The sequence below is a fragment of the Suncus etruscus genome, chromosome 6, assembly GCF_024139225.1.
Source record: "Suncus etruscus isolate mSunEtr1 chromosome 6, mSunEtr1.pri.cur, whole genome shotgun sequence".
Classification (NCBI taxonomy): Eukaryota; Metazoa; Chordata; class Mammalia; order Eulipotyphla; family Soricidae; genus Suncus; species Suncus etruscus.
The window spans coordinates 16128219-16144188 of record NC_064853.1 but is presented as its reverse complement, the minus strand read 5'-3'; the positions used below and the strand labels follow the sequence as shown (position 1 = coordinate 16144188).

Sequence of the window (15970 nt, the reverse complement as noted above, 5' to 3'; positions counted from 1 at the left end):
TTAATATTGTCAGTGATTAGGAAGTCCTTTTGGCCGGAGAGATAGCACAGCAGTAGGAAAATTGCTTTGCACACAGCCGATCCAGGATAGACGGTGGTTCAAATCCCGGCATTCCATATGGTCCCCCATGCCTGCCCGGAGCAATTGCTGAGCACAGTGCCAGGAGTAACCCCTGATCACCTTTGGGTGTGAACCCCCCCCCCAAAAAAAAAAAGAAAAAAAAAGAAAGCCCTTTTGATTTCAGGATTGGGGTTGAACAAAAGACCCTTTAGAATTTGGATTTTTTTTTCTGGGGCTGGAGCTATAGCACAGCTGTAGGGTGTTTGCCTCGCACAGGGCCGAACTGGACAGACCTGGGTTCAATTCCCGATATCCCTTCTGGTCCCCTGAGCCTACCAGGAGCAATTTCTGAGCACAGAGCCAGGAATAACCCCTGAGAGCTGCTGGGTGTACTACCCCCCCCCCAAATAAAAAGAAAAAGAAAATTTTTTTCTGGGGGAACATATTGTGCTGAAGACAGAACTGGGTGACCTACATAAACACAAACACCTTAAACTCTGTACTATCTTTTGCAAGGGGGTCAGTTTGGGTCATACCTAGCATTGCTTAGGGGTTGGTTACTTCAGGCTCTGCACTCAGAAATTACTCCTGTGGGCCCGGAGAGATAGCACAGCGGCGTTTGCCTTGCAAGCAGCCGATCCAGGACCAAAGGTGGTTGGTTCGAATCCTGGTGTCCCATATGATCCCCCGTGCCTGCCAGGAGCCATTTCTGAGTAGACAGCCAGGAGTAACCCCTGAGCAATGCCAGGTGTGGCCCAAAAAACCAAAAACCAAAAAAAAAAAAAAAAAGAAATTACTCCTGACAAACTCAGCAGACCATACAGGATGCAGGGGTCGAACTTGGGTGGGCCTCTTTTTCTTTATTCTGGGCCACACCCGGTGGCATTCAGGAGTTAACTCCTGGATCCATGATCAGAAATAGTTCCTGGCAGGCTCATGGGATGGAGAATTGAACCCAAGTCAGTCCTAGGTCAGTCCCAGGTCAGTCCCAGGTTGGCCATGTGCAAGACAAATGTCCTACTCGCTGTGCTATCTCTCCGGCCCCAGATACCTCTTTTTTGGAGGAGGGGGCTTTTCACAGCCGGCCGCATTAAGGGGTTACTCCTGGCTCTGTGCTCTGTGCTCAGAAATTGCCTGTGGCAGGCTCGGGAGACCATATGGAATGCTGGGATTTGAACCACTGTTGGTCCTGTGTTGGTTGTATACAAGGCAAACGCATTACCTCTGTGCTATCTCTCTGGTCCAAGATGGGTCTTTTTTAAATTTTATTTTTTGGGTCACACCTGGCAGTGCTCAGGAGTTACTCCTGGCTCTATGCTCAGAAATCGCTCCTGGCAGGCTCAGGGGACCATATGGAATGCTGAGATTCAAACCACTGTCCTTCTGCATGCAAGGCAAACACCTTACCTCTATGCTATCTCTCCAGCCTCTTTTTTAAATTTCAATTCTTTGGTTTGGGACCACATTCAGCAGTGCTCAAAGTTTACTCCTGAGTCTTCTTAGAGTTTATTCTTGGCAGGGCTCAGTGGCCTATATTGCAATTCTTGGGATGAAACTGAAATGAGCCTGGTGTAAGGTTCATTTATATATTTAGTATTATATAAATATATTTATATATTCATTTATATATATCAGGATGTAAGCATCCTGGTGTAAGCATCCTAACCCCTGTACAATCTCTCTAGCCCAAGAGGTACTTTTGTACCTATGTATATTTTGTACATTTTCTATGTATAGAAACAATTTAAGAGAGTTGTTGTTGTTGTTGTTGTTGTTGTTTCTATGGGCCATACTCGGACATTCTGGCTCTGTGTTCATAGATTACTCCTGGCAGGCTTCCGGGACCACATAAGGGTGCCAGATATTAAACTCTGATTGACCACATACAAGGCAAATGCCCTGCCCACTGTACTATCTCTCTGGCCCCTAAGACAATTTTAATTTTTACCCAATAAGACTATGTCTGATGCTCAGTGGCCTCTTACTCTCTCTACACTGCTGGTCTCTGATCCTCTCCCTTCCCTTACCACTCCCCTCATCCCTTCTTCCTTGTCTCCTTCCCTCCTGCTCCAGGTCTAGACTGGACCATGTACTGCACAGCAGATTGCCCACTTAAAGGGTCCTGCCACCAGGTCTGTCACCAGGCCAGCAGTTGGCCTCCTGCCACATAGAATTAAGATTCTGTGATAATGGTTTGAGAGCAGAATGGTCTGGATTTGAGTGCAGGCTCTGTTGCTCCTGATTGCAGGAGTGTGACTGTCACCAAATCTTTGGCAGCAGGACCCCATAGCTCCTGTGAGCCCATCAGTGGCTCCACTCCTCAACACAGAGAATGCATGAACACTCAGTTGATGGTCATTAAGCTGCTATGCATGAAACAGAGGAGCAAGTATAGGCAGGGGAAGGTGGCCAAGTCTTTGGAAGTGGTAGCCCAGCAGGGAGGGCATTGGCCTTGCACATGGATACCCAAGTTTAATCCCTGGCATCTCATATAGTCCCTAGAGTCCTACTAAGAGTATATCCTGAACGCCATGGGGGTGGAGCAAAAACTAAAAACAAAATAGAAAGAAAAAAAGAAAACACATCCTTTCCCTGACATAATGTGCTCAAATTCTCCCTCACACCCACCCCCAACTGTGGTCTCAGCTCCCTTGGCCTGAGCACCATTCAGGGCCTCTGCTTGCTCTCCAGGAGTCTCAAGTTCTACCCAGCAATCACTTTATTCTATCCTTCTCCTTAAATCGAAGCTTCTCCTTAAAAGGACGCCAACGGCCAGCGATAGCAGAGTCGGTAGGGCACTTGCCTTGCATGCAGCCAAATTGGTTTTAACCCCCAACCATCCAATATGGTTCTCAAGCATTGCCAAGAATAACCCCTGAGCACAGAGCTAAGAATGACCACTGAGCACTACTGGGTATAGCCCCAAAATCAAAAACAAAATTAAACCATTGTAAAAGGACCCCAATCTTCCCTAATTTAAACCTGGAATACTAAATAATCCCTATTTACACAGAAAGATTTTATTTATGTTTTGGTTTTCTTGGGAGGGTGCCACACCTCGCTTAGAGTTTGGGGAGCACTCCCCACAAATCCTCAGTAAGAGACTGTTCAGTGTGGTCCATGATCATTGAGATACAGCCCTTGTCCTCAGGAATCCTGAGACTAAATAAGACAGTGAATATTGTGCTGGAGAGATAGCACAGTGATAGGGCATTTGCCTTGCATTTGCCGGGCCAGGATGGATGATGGTTCGAACCCCAGCATCCATATGGTCCCCCGTGCCTGCCAAGAGCAATTTCTGAGCACAGAGCCAGGAGTAATCTCTGAGCATTGCCGGGTGTGATCCAAAAAAAAAAAAATACAGTGAATAATCCCACTCATATTTCCACTCTCTATTTAAGAGAAATATGTCCAGCGCACTGTAGAGAGAGCAACAGGGGAAATTCCAATATAGTAATCAAGAAAATGAATTTGTATAAGGAAAATGACTTGGGGGCAAACTCCAAAGCTGTTGGATAGGGCAGCAGATTACAGAGGGAAAATCAAGAGAGAATTGTTATGAGTATAGTTAGGAATTTTATTCCAAGGAGATAAGAGAAAAGTTTTAAGCAAGGGAGGGTCATAATCCACTTCACATATAAAAAGATAATTGCAGGCTCTAGGGAGATAGTCTAGCAGGTAAAGAGCTTACCTTGCACACAGCCAACCTGGATTTTGTCCTAACCCAATCTCAAAATACTTCTGAGCACAGAGCCAGGAGTAAAACCTGAACACTGCTGGGTGTGGCCCAAAAACAAACAAAAGATCATCCCTCTTAAATTTAGAAGTGGATAAGGCCAAGAAGTTTCAGCTCAGAAAATGCTTTGGATTATTTTGGGGAATTAAGGGTATGATTTGTTTTGGTTTTGGTTTTGGTTTTGGTTTTAGAGCTAAACTTGGCTGGCGGTGCTCAACGGTCACTCCGGGCAATGCTCAGGTGACCAGAAGCAGTGTTGGGGGAGTAAAACTGGGCCTCCTACATGTGAGGCTGACTCAAGTGCAATCCCTAGCATCCCATATGGTCCTCCCAGCACCGCCATGATTAAATCCTGAGTACAGACACAGTTGAGGCACAGCAGTTAGGGCATTTGCCTTGCATGTGACCAACCCAGTTTTATTCAACATCCTAGCTGGTCCACCAGCACTGCCAGAACCAACCCCTGAGCACAGATCCAGGAGCAACTCCTGAGCATCACAAAAAAGAAAAGGCTATGGGGCTGGAGAGATAGTGCAGCGGTAGGGTGTTTGCCTTGCAAGCGGCCGACCCAAGATCAACGGTGATTTGAATCCCAGCATCCCATATGGTCTCCCATGTCTGCCAGGAATGATTTCTGAGCTCAGAGCCAGGAGTAACCCCTGAGTGCCACTGGATGTGACCCAAAAACAAGAAAAGAATAGAAAAGAAAAAGAAAAGAAAAGGCTATGGATGGTGCAAGAGAGGTAGCATGGAGGTAAGGCATTTGCCTTGCATGCAGAAGGACGGTGGTTCAAATCCTGGCATCCCATATGGTCCCCCTGAGCACTGCTGCCAGGTGTGACCCAAAAACCAAAAAATAAATAAATAAAAGGCTATGGATGAGGAGGAGAAATGACTTAGAGGGGTGTAGTTCATGTTCAGCCTGCTAGGGTCAGGGGGTATTTTGCAGCCCCTAACATGACATGGTTCTTATTACAGTCCCATGTGGCTATGATGCTGGATTCTGCTGTGTATGAGGCCCCAGAATACCACAGTCAAGTGTGGGATCTTGGCATACTTCAGCAACAGCTAAGTAAGGGAAGGAAAACATATACATACATACAGATATGCAGAGACACATACATAGATATATGCATAGGTACATCGATGTGCAAGCAGGCATGCAGGGCAGAATATATAGTTTCACCCAGATTCTAAATATCCAGGTCTGAGCTGCTGGGGTCAGAGCAGCAGGGCCAGAGAGATGCAACAGTGAGGAAGGCAGTTATCTGGCATATAGTTGAACTGGGTTTGATTCCTGGTACCACATAGAGTCCACCAGGAGAAAGCCCTAAGCACTGTCTGGTATAGGCAAAATAAACATAAAAGAGCGGTAGCAAGGGGCCAGAGTGATAGTACGGCGGTAGGGCATTTGCCTTGCACGCGGCTGACCCAAGACTGACCGCGGTTCAATCATCTGACATTCCATATGGTCCCTCAAGCCAAGAGCGATTTCTTAGCATCACTGGGTGTGGCCCCCCCCCCAAAAAATAATCCAAAAAAAAAAAAAAAAAGAGCAGTAGCAAAAAGTGGGAGCAGGGAGTGGCTTTGTGTTCAAGCATCTGCCTTGCATGGATAAAGCTCTTGGCTGAATTCCTTGCACTGCAAAAAATAAAATAAAAAGGGAAACAGATAGTACAGCAGGTGGGGTACATGCTTTGCACACATCAGACCTGGGTTTGATGCTCAGCATCCCCTGTGGTTCCCCAAGCCGGCTAGACAAGATTCCTAATTGCAGAGCTAAGAGCCTGATCACCACTGAGTGTAGCCCACTCACACCTCCAAAATAAATACAAATAAAAGGAAAAACACCCCAGCAGCAGGAAGAAAATCAGAGAGAGGATTGAGGGCAGGTGCTAATGTGAAAATGGGGGTGGAGTGAGTTTTGTTTTGTTTTGAGGCTCTGTTTGTTTGTTTTGGTTTTCGTGTCACACCCTGTGGCGCTCAAGTTGCTCCTAGCTCTGCACTCAGAAATCACTCCTGGCAGGCACGGGGACCATATGGGATGCCGGGATTCGAACCACAGTCTGTTCTGGGTCAACTGCGTGCAGGGTAAACGCCCTACTGCTGTGCTATCTCTCCTGGAGTGAGTTTTGGAAGAAGGCATGGATGAAAAGTAAGGTTCAATTGCAAAGACAGCTTGCTATAAAGAGGGGAGGAAAAAGACCTTTTATGCTAAGAGAAGGGAGACTTTTAACAAACCAGTCATTTCCTATTAATTATTTATCCTTTATATGCCATGATGGCATTTCCAGAAGATTTGATAAATAACATGGAGCAGTGTTTTCCCCCCACAATAGGAATAGAGCCTGCCTGGCAGGCCTAGAATGTCCTTATGTGATATAGGCTACTTCCGAATTTGGGATGTGGCGCCCTCTGTTGGTTTGTTACAAAACTGCAGCCAGGTCCACTGTTCCGGTGAGACTTGGGAGACTGGACGGTTCAGGCCTGAGGACCAGGATCTAACCCCAAGCACTGCCGTGAGCTTCCTAATAACTACCAGAGGAAGCTTTTCTGCTCACTTACATAAAACAAGGGATGATATGACACTAAAATTGAGGCCTGGCATCATTTTAAGTGGTAGAAACATCTCTGAGTTCGTTCTGTATAGGGGCTGGCAAGGCTACTATGTTTCTTCCGATTTCTCCAAGTGTTTTGGTAATTTCTTTCCAGAATACAAATACAATTGGAATGTTTAAGTGTCATCATGCTTCCTTTTATCTTGTACATCCAAAAGGCTAATCAGGATGCCAGAAGTTAGTGTAGGGGGAAGGCAACTTAACAGCAGACATTGGCTCAAACCCTGGCACCACACAATGGTCCTGAATATAGCCAGGAGTGATCCCTGAACACAAGCCAGGAGTAAACCCTAGGAATTGGGCCGGGCGGTGGCGCTGGAGGTAAGGTGCCTGCCTTGCCTGCGCTAGCCTAGGACGGACCGCGGTTTGATCCCCCGGCGTCCCATATGGTCCCCCAAGAAGCCAGGAGCAACTTCTGAGCGCATAGCCAGGAGTAACCACTGAGCGTCACAGGGTGTGGCCCAAAAACAAACAAACAAAAAAAAACCCCTAGGAATTACCAAATACAGTCCCAAAACAAAATATAAATAAAGTTCCTGGGTTGGGTTTTTTATTTGTTTGCTTTAGTTTTTGGTTTGTTTGGGGCCACACCCAGAAGTGCCCAAGGCTTACTCCGACTCTGCACTCAAGAATCACTCCTGGCAGTGCTCAGGGGACCATATGGTATGGCGGGGATCAAACTTAGGTCAGTTGCATGTTAGGCAAGTGCCTAACCCACTCACTATATTCTCTCTCCTGCCCCAAAGTTCCGGGTTTTAAATGATCAAAAATGTAGGTTACATTCATGGAGCACATGATTCCCCCAAGCACTGCAGCAGGTTGACTGTTGCTAATGATTCTACAAAGATGGGAGTAAGGGAGGGAGCCTCAAGAAAAAAAAGTGCTTCCACTTCTCTGTTCAATCCACTTTGGCCACCCAAAGCAATGCCTGACCAACCACGGGTGAAGTCTGCCTCAAGCACCTACATAGCAATGTCCCTCACATCCTGCCGGCTCCACAAGGTAGCCATGAAGCTATGCCTGAAGCCCACTTGTTCTGCGTGGTGTGGAGATGATTCCTGCTGCCCAATTTCTCTGGGATAAAGGGGACTCAGGCTGCTCTTTGCAGGAAAGGAAAGTCAGTCATAGCTCAGCACAGGCATTTTGGCTCCATTCGCTTTTCTCATAGAAAATAATTTTAGAAGGAGGAAGGAGGCAAGATAGTGAAGCAAGATAGATTTTACAGAATAAAATTTATTTAGATATGAGAGGGAAGAAAGAGAGGAATACTTGTTTAGGAGACAAACTTACTTATCCTTAGTGAAAAAAAAAAAAAAGCAGGCAAACATAGATACATAATCAAGGAAGAACTTGAAAGATCAAGCCCATAGCAATTTACAGTTTTCTGGAAGGAAGGAAGGAAGGAAGGAAGGAAGGAAGGAAGGAAGGAAGGAAGGAAGGAAGGAAGGAAGGAAGGAAGGAAGGAAGGAAGGGAGGGAGGGAGGGAGGGAGGGAGGGAGGGAGGGAAGAAAAAAGGAAGGGTGTTGTTAGCTGTGCATATGGCTGGCCCTGTCCCCCAGTTCTACCAGGAGAGTGGCACTGCTAGGTGTGGCCCCAAACAAAATAATAAGGTGTTTATTCTGTTTTGTTGTTGTTTAGAGCCACCCCAGCGGTACTCCTGACTCTGTGCTCAGAAATTACTGCTGGCAGGCTCTGGGGACTGTATGGGATGCCAGGGATTGAACCTAGGACGGCCATATGCAAGGCCCAAAAAGAGTGTTTAAATTGATGTGCTTAGGGGCCAGAGAGACAGCATGGAGGTAAGGCGTTTGTTTGTCTTACATCCAGAAGGTCAGTGGTTCGAATCCCGGCATCCCATACGGTCCCCCGAGCCTGCCAGGAGCAATTTCGGAGCCTGGAGTAACCCTGAGCGCTGTGGGGTGTGACTCAAACATCCCCAAAAAACAAGTTAAAAAAAAAAAATGATGTACTTAGGGGCTATCTTAGAGGAAACTCATAAGGACTGAGCAGATGGAGACTGGGAAGAGAGGAAGGGATGGCCAGAGGGCAGGAAGGAAACTGGGAAAAGGGGTGTCAGGAGATAGCAGCTGGAGCCAAAGCTCCACCCTGATGCCTATTTAATTCTTCCTACACTCCCTGACATGGCCTGTTCTCACTCCCCAGGTTGTAGCAGACACCAACATAAGTGCCATCGCTTCTCACTTCGAGACCATGACAACGGGCCACCAACCCAGTTCCCCCACCTCTGACCAGCATCCCGAAGACTCCGAGTGAGTGTTCTGAACCTGAATCCAGGGTGACCTTTCCCAGTGCTCAAGGGGGACTCTCTAGGAAGGAGAGGGGGGGACAGGAAATGACCTTTCCCAATTCTTAAGGAATCCTCAAGAAGGCTCCAGGTAATCCTTCCTGATCCCCTGGCTTAGTTGATTGCACACACAGTTTCTGGCCACACTAAGAGGATTTGTTCTTTAAATGGGACCCCATTGTCCTGTGAGAAGGGTCTTTCTTTCTCTTGCCTTAAAGAATTGGCTGCACCACCCAAGCCTGACCACTAGTGGGCGCTCAATAAAAGTTGAAGGAACAGAGGGTTGATGGGAGGATGCACCCAAATGACAGTTCAGTGTTTGTCCACTCTTAAATAAAATTCCTCTTACTGTTTGCTGGTTGCAAAAGTCATCAAAAGTCTAACATTGTTCAAGAAGCAAAGGTCAGTGGTTCCTTCCAGTTCCAAAATGTTCCCATTAATAGCCATAAGGGACTTTGGAGGTGTCTAGCTGCTTTTTCCCTGATCCCACAACCCTGGGAGCCACACCTGGCATAATTTTTAAGTTTCTTTTTTTTTTTTTTTTTTTTTTTGGTTTTTGGGCCACACTCGACGGTACTCAGGGGTTACTCCTGGCTGTCTGCTCAGAAATAGCTCCTGGCAGGCACGGGGGACCATATGGGACACCGGGATTCGAACCAACCACCTTTGGTCCTGGATCAGCTGCTTGCAAGGCCAACCCCGCTGTGCTATCTCAGCAGATTTTGTTCGGACCTTGGGACAGATGGTTCCCATTCATAAATAATGCAGGGAAAGCACAGACCTTCCAGGCTGGAAACCAGGCCCCTCCTGCAGGGTCACCAGAGTCCCCAAACAGAAAAGAACTAAGGTTTAGCCATGAGAGAAGGAAGCAGCACCCAATGTTGAAGAGAGGACCCAAGGCACTAGGAAGAGAACTTGTAAGCAGGCTGGGATTCGCAGAGCCCCATTCTATCAGCTAATACCAGAAATGAGTATCCACTTGCCATTCCTTTTTTTGTTTAAATAATTATCTTTATTTAAGCACTATAATTACAAACATGTTTGTAGTTGGGTTTTAGTTATAAACAAGAACAATCCCCTTCACCAATACAACATTCCCGCCACCAATAATCATCCTTGGTGTCAGTGTGAGCCCTGAACATCCTCCCTCTGAGCAAGCTAGCAGTCCAAGGGTTTGGGGTGTTGAGGGAGGGACTCACTTATCAGACAAAATCCCGTACCTCAGAATGCTGATGGGCGCCACTTTACAATTGTCTGGAAAGCTGTGACTCAGTTTCTCCCAAAGAGCTCCTGCCTTTGGCCATCAGTCTGAAGACGCTATCCCCAGACACGATGAATCTCTTACTCCAGATGGGGCACAGGGTACCAGAATTACTGTAAGTGCTGGGGAATGAGAACTGGATGTTGATTCTGCTCGAACAGCTTGAGTGTCCCCAGTAGTGTCCTGTAATGGTTTAGTTTTGTGTTTCTGAGCTGAGACTTCTACACTGCTTGAAGCTTCAAAGGCCCAAGGTTTACCTGCGGGACAAGGGGTCTTTCCCCCACTTGTTCCCCCTGAACCCCACGTCCAAGACTCCCTTCTAAATTTTAGGTCTCCTTTGGCACTGTCATGATCCTGAGTCTGTGACACACAAAATGTCTGGTGCCCCCTGGGCCAACTGAGGAGAAAGATAAGAGGGGATCATTACAGTAGGACCCACCAAGGGCAGAAATGAAATAGACAAGTAAGAAAGTCTAGTTAGGAGGCTGGAGTGATAGAACAGCTGTAAGGCGTTTGCCTTGCACATGGCCAATATAGGACTGACCCCAATCCGAATCCAGGCATCCCATATAGTCCCTCGAGCCTGCCAGGAGTAACTTCTGAGCACAGAGCCAGGAATAACCCCTGAGTGCCACTGAGTGTGGCCCAAAAACCAAAACAAACAAACAAAAAAGTTTAGTTAGTTCCTACAAGGGGTGTCCAGGCCCCCATCCCTGGAATCCCATGTGGTCCCTTAAGCCTGCCAAGAATGGTTTCTGTGTACAGAGTTAGGAGTAATCCATGAATGCACAGGTGTGGACCAAAAAACAATCAAAACAAAAATATAAAACATTAAGTTTCTTTATTGCATTCCAAAAATCTTATTGGGGATACTGAACTGAATTCATTGTTTTATGGTTTGAAAGTCTCTCTCAAATCTGTATTGTTCCCCTTGCTGTGTCTATTCTTGAATTAACTAGCATGGATTGTGTTTCAGAATACCTGAACCTAAGTTTATAACTCTGGAGAAAGGATCCGAAGGACTGGGGTTTAGCATTGTAGGGGGGTACGGAAGCCCCCATGGAGACCTGCCGATTTATGTCAAGACTATATTTGCAAAGGTACTTTTTTCCTTTCTTATTGTACTTTTGTCCTGTAAAACCTCAGTGAAAGGACTGGAGTAATAGCACAGTGGTAAGGCATTTGCCTTGCACACTGCCAACCCAGGACAGACCTGGGTTCAATCCCTGGCCATTCCATATGGTCCTCCAAGACTGCCAAGGGTGATTTCTGATAGTAACATTTGAGCAAAAAATGAAATTTTCTTGTTAAAAGCTTTATTTTGAGTAGGTATGCCTGGATATGCACTAACTTCTTTTGAATTGTATAAGAAGTGTCACAACCTGTGGGGTTTTTTTTATTATAAGATTCTGTTTGGGGGGGCAGAGAGATAGTAGAGTGGGTAGGACACTTGCTTTATAATTTCAGCATCTCATATGGACCCCCAAACCCACCAGTCATGATTCCTGAGCTCAGAGCTAGGAGTTAAGACCTGAGCAATACCAGGTGATCCACTGTCAGTTTACATACACACATACACACAAACACACACACACACACACAAATTAGGACTGATGAGATCAGAGATCGTATAGCAGGTATGGCATTTGGTATGAGATAGGTCCCTGGCATCTCATATGGTCCCCAGTGTACTACCAGGAGTAATTTCTGAGTATAGAGCCAGGAATAACTCCTGAGAACTGCTGGGTGTGCCCCAAACCCCCCCAAAATAAAATAAAAATAGAAAATTAGATCTGGAAAGATAACAATAGGAGGCAGGGCACTTACCTCATGAATGACTGACCTGGGTTTAACCCCCCTGTATCCCAAATGGTCCTGTAATATAGCCCCACTAGGAATGATTTCTAAGTGCAGAGCCAGGAGTAACTCCTGAGCATCACCAAGTGTGGCCCAAAAAGCTAAAAGAAAATGTATTTGGTTTGGGGTATCATACTCAGTGGAGTGGTGTTCAGCAGCTTACCCCTGACTTAATGCTCAGAGGGTTACTCCTGATAGAGCTCAGGGGGTCCACTGTAGTGGGACCATCATGCACAGCATCTTTGAGCATCTCCCCAGCCATTTTATTGTTTGGTTGTGGGCCACAAAACAAAGTAAATTTTCACTGGATTTTATTTAGGTGCCTCATGTTTGTTTTGTTTTGTTTTGTTAGGGGTCATACCCGATGACATTCAGAGTTATTCCTGGCTGTGTGCTCTGGAATTACTCCTAGCATATGGGAATTCTAAGAATCAAACCCAAGTCGGTCACATGCAAGGCAAATGGCCTCCCCACTGTGCTATCACTCCGACCCTCCCTTATGTTTGTTTTACTAATATTGTTTTTGTTTGTTTGCTTGTTTTTTGGGCCACACCCAGAGATGCTCAGGGTTTACTCCTGGCTCTGCTCTCAGAAGTTGCTCCTGGCTTGGGAGGACCATATGGGATGCCAGGGGATCGAACCACGGTCCGTCCTGGGTCAGCCACATGAAAGGCAAATGCCCTACACTGCTGCACCACTGCTCCAGTCCCTGTTTTACTAATATTCTTACTCATAAAAAATTAATTAGGGGGGCCCGGAGAGATAGCACAGCAGCGTTTGCCTTGCAAGCAGCCGATCCAGGACCAAAGGTGGTTGGTTCGAATCCCGGTGTCCCATATGGTCCCCCATGCCTGCCAGGAGCTATTTCTGAGCAGACAGCCAGGAGTAACCCCTGAGCAATGCCGGGAATGCCCCCCCCCCAAAAAAAAAAAGAAATTAATTAGGGATGGGGCCGGAGTGATAGCACAGAGATAGGATGTTTGCCTTGCATGCTGTTGACCCAGAACCCACCTGGGTTCGAATTCCAGTATCCCATATGGTCCCCAAGCCAGCCAGGAGTGATTTCTGAATGCAGAACCATGAGTAAGCCCTGAGCACCGCCAGGTGTTGGCCTATAAGCCAAAAAGAAAAAAAGAAGAAGAAGAAATCAATTAGGGGTGGGGTACAGAAAGGTCCAGAGCGTAAGGCATTTCCTTTCCACATGGTCAACTCAAGTTTGATCACCGCTACTACATAGGGTTCCCTGTGTGCTGCCAAGAGTGTACTTTCTGATACAGAGAGTGCCAGTGGTAAGCCATGAGCACAGCCAGGTCTGGTCCCCCCCAAAAGAAATAGACCCAAAAAAGTATCTAGGTGTCTGAGAAATAGGTACAGGGAGCAAGGTACTTGCTTGTGGACGACTCTGGTTGAATCCCTTGTACCTCATTTTACACACACACACACACACACACACACACACACACACACACACACACACACACACACACACACACGAATCCCGGTGTCCCATATGGTCCCCCATGCCTGCCAGGAGCTATTTCTGAGCAGACAGCCAGGAATAACCCCTGAGCACCACCAGGTGTGACCCAAAAACCAAAAAAAAAAGAATTATTCCTGGATGGTGCCCAGGGATATGGGATGGGATGGGATGCTGGGGATCGAACCCAGGTCAGCCACATTGCAAGACAACTAACCTACCTGTGTACTATCTCTCTGGACCCATGAAGTTACTCTTAATTTTTTGGTTTGGGATTGGTTTTGGGTCACACACAGTGGTACTTAGGAGTTACTCCTGGCTCTGTGCTCAGAAATCAATCCTGACAGGGCTCAGTGGACCATGTGGAATGCCGGGGATTGAGCCCAAATTGGCCATGTGCAAGGCAGTTGCTATTGCTCTAGTCCTATCCCCATGAAGTTCTTCAAATGACAGCAGACAAGTGGTTAGAACATGAATCCCTGCACCAGGTCACTCTGATGTCTCTTGTCGGCAGGGCGCCGCCGCTGATGATGGCCGCTTGAAGCGAGGGGATCAGATCTTAGCTGTGAACAACGAGACCCTGGAAGGGGTGACCCATGAACAAGCAGTGGCCATTCTAAAACGCCAGCGAGGAACCGTCACCTTGACGGTGTTGTCTTGAGCCTTGGGGCCCTGCCACAGCACTAAGCTGTCATCAGACACCCAGAAAAAAGATGAAGGAGGAGAAAGGCCACCCCTCTCTTCACTGAAGGAAGGTGACAACAGAATTGCCAGCAGGAGAAATAGCCTTCCCTCCAAGACACCCCTGTGTCCTCAGTATCAGCTCGTGCTAGCTGCATGGGACACCCTGGGTCATCCCTACCTCTCCTTTCCCAGCTCCTCTCACCAATGATTCGGGATCCTTCAAAGAAGGTTGCAAGGCAAGAAGAGATCTGAGCTGCGTTGGCATTTCACAATCTTCTCACCCATTTGGAGTCAGGTCCCAAGGTCCCTGCTGACACTGGATGGACCAATTTCTCTCTCTCAACACACTTCCTCCCCATCACTGTCAGGACAGAGACTCCACATCCTCTCCTCTCTCGTCCAGTGAACAGAGATAACTGTTAAGCAAATTGTCAGCTCGCTCCTGATTTACTCCTGCTAATTGTCCCATCAAGTATGCTGGGAAACATTAGCTGTATAATTAACTTACCAGGAGCCCACGCTGCCATTCCCTGCTCTCCAAAGGGAAATTACTGAGCTCGCTTGTTCTGCACGATGGATAGTCACATCAGTCCTACTTTCATCTGTCTGGGTAGTTCTTTGCCAGTGAGTCCCGGGTGAGTTTATTTGCAAACTATCATAAGAACAACCAGGGGGCCAGAGCGGTGGTGCAGACGGTAGGGCGTTTGCCTTGCACGCGCTAACCTAGAATGGATGGTGGTTTGATCCCATATGGTCCCTCAAGCCAGGAGTGTTTTCTGAGTGCATAGCCAGGAGTAACCCCTGAGCGTCACCTGGTATGGCCCCCCCAAAAAAAGGGGAAAAAAAACCCGGAAAGGCTTCCTTGTTGCTTCATTCACAAAGTCAACAAGTGCTTCTATGCACCTAAACCCTGTTCATAGCCCAAGCAGTTGGTCCCATGTTCTGCTTTCTAACACCACTGAGTCACATTCAAGTATGGGATATTTTTCTAGAGTTAGTGGCATCTCAGGAGGCGAGCATCATTTGCAGCCCAGAGTTTTCACACAGGACACCAAGATCCCCAAACTGCAGAGACAAGGCTAAGTCTGGGGAAGGGTGAAGCCTGGGCCATGTGCATAGCAGAATGACAGCACTGATGATCCATCCCCTGAACTTTCTGCCCCTAGCCACTGTAGCAGCATAGACTGCAGGAACATTGATGGAATCCAACACTTAGTGTCGGTACAGGTGAGCTGAAGCTAAGAGTCAGGAATGACCTTGTCTGCTGTATGTTTTGCTCTTCAGGACACTTCCCATGGACTGAATGGTTGCATGCTGAGAAAGCAGCAGGGGTTGGAGAGATAGTACAATGGGTAGGGCTCTTGCCTTGCTTGTGACTGACCCAGGTTCAATCCCCAGCAACACATATGGCTCCCCATGTATTCCCAGGAATAACTCCTGAGTAAGTTCTGAGCACTGCCCAGGTGTGCCCCGTGCCACTGAAAAAGAAAAAGAGAGAGAGAAAGCATCAGAGAATTTATGAGAAGTTGAGCAGAGTCAGTTTTATTCAGTATTTGTAGAAGAGGCGGAACATACACATCTATCATGAAGACCATGCTTGAGGATTGGTAGCAGAAGTTCAATTTTGGCATGACTTAATTAAAGCACATTGTTGCCATGATTCATAGAAAATGTCTAGATGTGGGACTGGAGCGGTGGCACAAGGGGTAAGGTGTCTGCCTTGCCTGCACTAGCCTAGGACAGACCACGGTTCGATCCCCCGGCATCCCACATGGTCCCCCAGGCCAGGAGCAATTTCTGAGTGCATAGCCAGGAGTAATCCCTGAGTGTCACCAGATGTGCCCCCCCCCCTGAAAAAAAGTGTTTAGATGTAATGAGCTCAGACTTAAAATGCTATTTAATCAGTATAGATTTTGATCAAGAATGATCTTTGAGTAGATGTTCTCACAAAGTGCATTAACTCTCGTTGGAA

The 15970-nt window shown here is 47.1% G+C and overlaps 1 protein-coding gene across 1 annotated transcript in view; it reads left to right on the top strand.

Annotated features, from left to right (window-relative positions):
- Positions 1-13997, top strand: part of PATJ (PATJ crumbs cell polarity complex component) — a 367443-nt gene extending 353446 nt beyond the window's left edge. The window contains exons 44-46 of the mRNA XM_049774382.1: positions 8578-8684; positions 10957-11080; positions 13829-13997. Of these exons, the coding sequence (XP_049630339.1) occupies positions 8578-8684; positions 10957-11080; positions 13829-13975 (378 nt within the window). The 3' untranslated portion in view covers positions 13976-13997. The remainder of the gene's footprint in view (positions 1-8577; positions 8685-10956; positions 11081-13828) is intronic.
- Positions 13998-15970: the final 1973 nt, after the last annotated feature.